The sequence below is a fragment of the Drosophila serrata genome, unplaced genomic scaffold, assembly GCF_035046125.1.
Source record: "Drosophila serrata isolate PLE 108 unplaced genomic scaffold, ASM3504612v1 contig_334, whole genome shotgun sequence".
Taxonomy (NCBI): Eukaryota; Metazoa; Arthropoda; class Insecta; order Diptera; family Drosophilidae; genus Drosophila; species Drosophila serrata.
The window spans coordinates 2101884-2105984 of NW_028257232.1; the positions used below are offsets into that span (position 1 = coordinate 2101884).

Consider the following 4101-nt stretch of genomic DNA (forward strand, 5'->3'; position numbering starts at 1 on the left):
ATGAAAGTTATCCTGGTTCTGACTTTCCTGGCCTGCCTGGCTTTCTCCCTGGCCCATCCCCAGGTGGGACACGGATCCATCAATGGACCCAGTGGCGTGAGTATCTCTATAATAATAAAAGGGTATTATAAAGATATTAATTATCCTTTTTCTACTCATAATTAGCGCTTTCCCATGACCAGAAATTGGGCTGCACCCCCTGTAGATCTGAGTAAACCAATTATTTTCCTGCCAGAAGCCACGCCCATCCATGAAGTCCAGGAATCCCGATCTGTCCAGACCAGGAGCCGCAAGTCTGCATAAAAGTATTACACAAATTGTTATATAAATGTTTAATTTATTAATTAATTTATTAAAATATTAAACTGTTAAAAGATAAACACTTACAATGTTTGAATTTCGGGGAGCAGTATTTAAACTATATATAAAAAATTCATCAGTGTTTATTGTTTCATTAATTTAAATTCTATTAGCTGCTTAGCATTAATTTACGCCTGAAATGGTTTACCACAAAGTCTATATTTACATATAAGTATGAAAAAACTAGTTTTGGATTCGAATTAGATATCTATTTTTATGTTTATTTTTATTAAGAATAAAATTAGCTTGAGTATTCAAAGTAAACAGAAGCAAAGCGCTGGCCATAAATGTATGCTTACTAAATTAACTATCATGGCAAATATTCGAAAAATAGATCATTAAAATTTCCTTTTTAATTTGTTTAAAATCCTTACTTTTATTGATTTTATGTTAAGTTAAAAAACTCCTTAAAAACGGAACTTGAACTTGTTTGAAAATATTTCTCCCCTTCACCAGATGATAAAATCTTTTGTGTCGCAATAATTGAGTGTAATTTAACAACGAGTTTTTTTTATCATTTCCGGTTTTTTACGAATGATATGTTTGATCATAAAATACTTTGGCGAAATGTACTTAATGTGCAAATTCAAATTGTTAATCGGGTATAAATAAATTCACAATAAAACACAAAAATTGGGGTTATCAGGAGATCTATTTGCTGAGTAAAAATATAAACAAGTCATTTATTAAATGCAGTTTCATTTCCAAATTGAAATTTGACTCGTTTCGGCTAAAAGCACTCTTGATAACACTATCATCTAAGAGACTCAGTTAATGCTGATTATTTGTAAACAAATTAGCAAAATTATCGGCTGAAACAGGTGCCTCTAAATCTACATAAATTAATTAATTTAAAATTGTGCGCAAATGCTTATCTCTTGTCACCTATAAATAAGCGTAAGCCTAATAAATATTAATGTTTCAGTTGACATAATTAAGGCAGCATCACCTAACTTAGGTAATAAACTTGTTTACCTTAAAACAAATGAAGAAGGGGCTTCCCCAAGGAAATTACATATATTTACAATCGACTTTTGCTGAGAACTAAAGAAACTAACCCTAGGCAGCTACTGTTTGCTGTTTGTCGTCTGGACTTAATTCAAGATAAAAGATGCTAATATTAAAATCAAGATATGAGATGTTAATGAATGACGTAGTATTTTTAATCAAAAATCACTAGTTAATATTCAAAACTCTTCGATTAATTGAATTCGCAAGATAACTCTAACGAAGCGCAGGCAAATCGAAGGCTATAAAAGATCGAACTTGAGACCGGATCAAAAACATTAGCAGCCGTCCATCGTTCCGAACGGTTCGTCACAGATCTCTATTAAGTTTAAAGAGTCTTCATATTCTAAAGTTTAATTTAGAACCCGTGGATAATTAACAGTTTAGTCAATTTCGCTCTAAGCAACGAGTTTTCGATACTTACCGGTTTGCCATTGATCAGTGCACAATAAAACATTAAAAAGGGATTAAGTGTGCTAACTAATTAAAAACGAGAATCAATCTGTCGAAAATGCAGTGCGAACGGAAGATCGGTATAGGGGCAGCAAACCCGTAATCCAACTAAACGAGATCTATGTGTATACCCCCGATTATAATTAGTATTCGAACAAGATTTAGTTCTAGTTCGCCTATATTTAGTGGCTTCTTACACGGCGCCACTAATGAGCCAAGACGAGTTCCCAAACCGCTCCGCGTAGCCTTTATAGTATAGCCGAGATCAGGCAATCAGTATAATTCCGAATCACTGGACTTGGGATTTATGGTTCGGATTGATCTGGGTGCGGGCGAGGTTGGCTGGTTATACATATTAGAGAGACTCACTTGCTAATAGCCACTAGTATATATAAGCTCCGTCCGGCGATCGAGCCCAAAACATTTGCGTTTAATCTGTGGGCGCGTAAGGTTAGTCGTCAGATGGGAATTACTGGACAGGTTGCATATAGTATTCCGATTAGAGAACTCATACGCAATCAAATATAGTCATTACAGCGCAGAGGAGATCTCTGTTCCGTAGTTCCCCCGAGAAACCAGTCGGATCCGCCGTCCATTTATTAATCGTTGTTTCCTACACAGATCAGTATGAAGTTCTTTTTGGTTCTGCCCCTCCTGGTGGCTGCGGTCTCTGCCCAGTTCGGTGGATTCGGAGGTGGCTTGGGCGGTGGCCTCGGAGGTGGCCTCGGCGGTGGCCTCAGCAACTTGGCCTCCAATGCGGCTAACCGCTTCCAGAGTGCTGCCAGTGGCATTGCCAGCGTTGTGCCCAAGGTGCCGCTGCTCAGCAACGTCCAGAGCTTCGGCGACTTCTTGGTGAGATCTGTGGAGTGACTTCTAACCGATAATAACCGACTAACTCCTGCCTCTCCCCTTGCAGTCCCAATCCGGCAAGTCCTACCTCAATGCCGCTGATCAGGCCCTGCACGAGGGTGCCTTCGCGGCCACCAAGAGCCTGGTGGATGCCGGAAACGCGGCCTATGCCGCTGGCACTTCCACCTTCAAGCAGGCGGTGAATGCCTTCGCCGATCTGACCCAGGGCGAGTTCCTCAGCCAGCTCACCGGTCTGAAGATCAACCGTGCCGCCAAGGCTCGTGCCGCCTCCAGCCGTGTGGATGTGCCCATTCCCGATGGCCATGTTCCCGACTCCTTTGATTGGCGCGCGAAGGGAGGCGTTAGCCACGTGAGATTCCAGGGCACCTGCGGTTCCTGCTGGGCCCACGCCACAGTCGGTGCCATCGAGGGTCATGTCTTCCGCAAGACTGGCTCCCTGCCCGTCCTCTCCGAGCAGAACCTGGTGGACTGCGGTCCAGCCGAGGACTTTGCTCTGAACGGCTGTGATGGTGGCTTCCAGGAGGCCGCCTTCTGCTGGATCAACGAGGACCAGAAGGGCGTCTCTCAGCTGCCAACCTATCCGTACTTGGACAAGCAGGACACCTGCAAGTACGACGAGAGCAAGGCGGGAGCCCACATCAGTGGCTTCGGCACCATTCCGCCCAAGGACGAAGAGGAGTTGAAGAAGGTGGTGGCCACCCTGGGACCCGTTGCCTGCTCGGTCTACGGCATAGAGAGTCTGAAGAGCTATGACGGCGGCATCTACGATGATGAGGAGTGCAATAATTCCGCGGAGCCCAACCACGCCATCCTGGTCGTTGGGTACGGCTCGGAGAACGGTCACGACTACTGGATCATCAAGAACTCCTGGGACGACACCTGGGGCGAGCAGGGCTACTTCCGTCTGCCGCGCGGCAAGAACTTCTGCCTGGTGGCCGACGAGTGCTCCTATCCGGTGGTTTGAGCTGCTTTTGGCTTGCACCTGGATATGTCCAGGACAATATTTTTCATCTGGGCTGATTTCTTAAATAAAACGATTAAAAGGATATACGATTGATTCCAAAAGCCGCAAAGAAGAACCTTGGCATTGATGCTTGTGATTTTAACAAACACTTTCGTTGAAATAAATCTCTGATTTCAAAAACTACAAACTAATTTAAATACATGACAAGAACGGAAGCAAACTTCGAGAAGCCAAATTTTGGTTTCAATATGATCAAGGAACCGATTTTTAATTCGATCATAGCTAAGCCAAAAAATTATTCATTTTAATTCAGAAAGCGCTCGTATGTTCATTTTTAGCAGGTTAAAAAAACTGCATCAGATTTATAGGGTCGGAAATGTCTCCTTCACTTTCTTTTAACCCCTTTCCCATTTTTCGGAAAAAAGGAAAGGGGTTACATCATGAAA

The 4101-nt window shown here is 42.6% G+C and overlaps 2 protein-coding genes across 3 annotated transcripts; both read left to right on the top strand.

The window, feature by feature from the left end:
- On the top strand, positions 1 to 303 carry LOC110180033 (uncharacterized). The gene is made up of 2 exons (XM_020947641.2): positions 1 to 96; positions 166 to 303. Exons 1-2 carry the CDS (start codon positions 1 to 3, stop codon positions 301 to 303), a joined length of 234 nt encoding a protein of 77 aa, XP_020803300.2.
- Positions 304 to 1984: 1681 nt separating this feature from the next.
- On the top strand, positions 1985 to 3842 carry CtsK2 (Cathepsin K2). Of its 2 annotated transcripts, none has more exons than XM_086837626.1 (3): positions 1985 to 2271; positions 2443 to 2673; positions 2738 to 3842. In XM_086837626.1, exons 2-3 carry the CDS (start codon positions 2449 to 2451, stop codon positions 3653 to 3655), a joined length of 1143 nt encoding a protein of 380 aa, XP_086693752.1. In that variant the 5' UTR covers positions 1985 to 2271; positions 2443 to 2448; the 3' UTR covers positions 3656 to 3842. The 2 variants fall into 2 exon arrangements, with proteins under 2 accessions (XP_086693752.1, XP_086693753.1); XM_086837627.1 differs by having other exon boundaries at positions 2239 to 2301; positions 2359 to 2673.
- Positions 3843 to 4101: the final 259 nt, after the last annotated feature.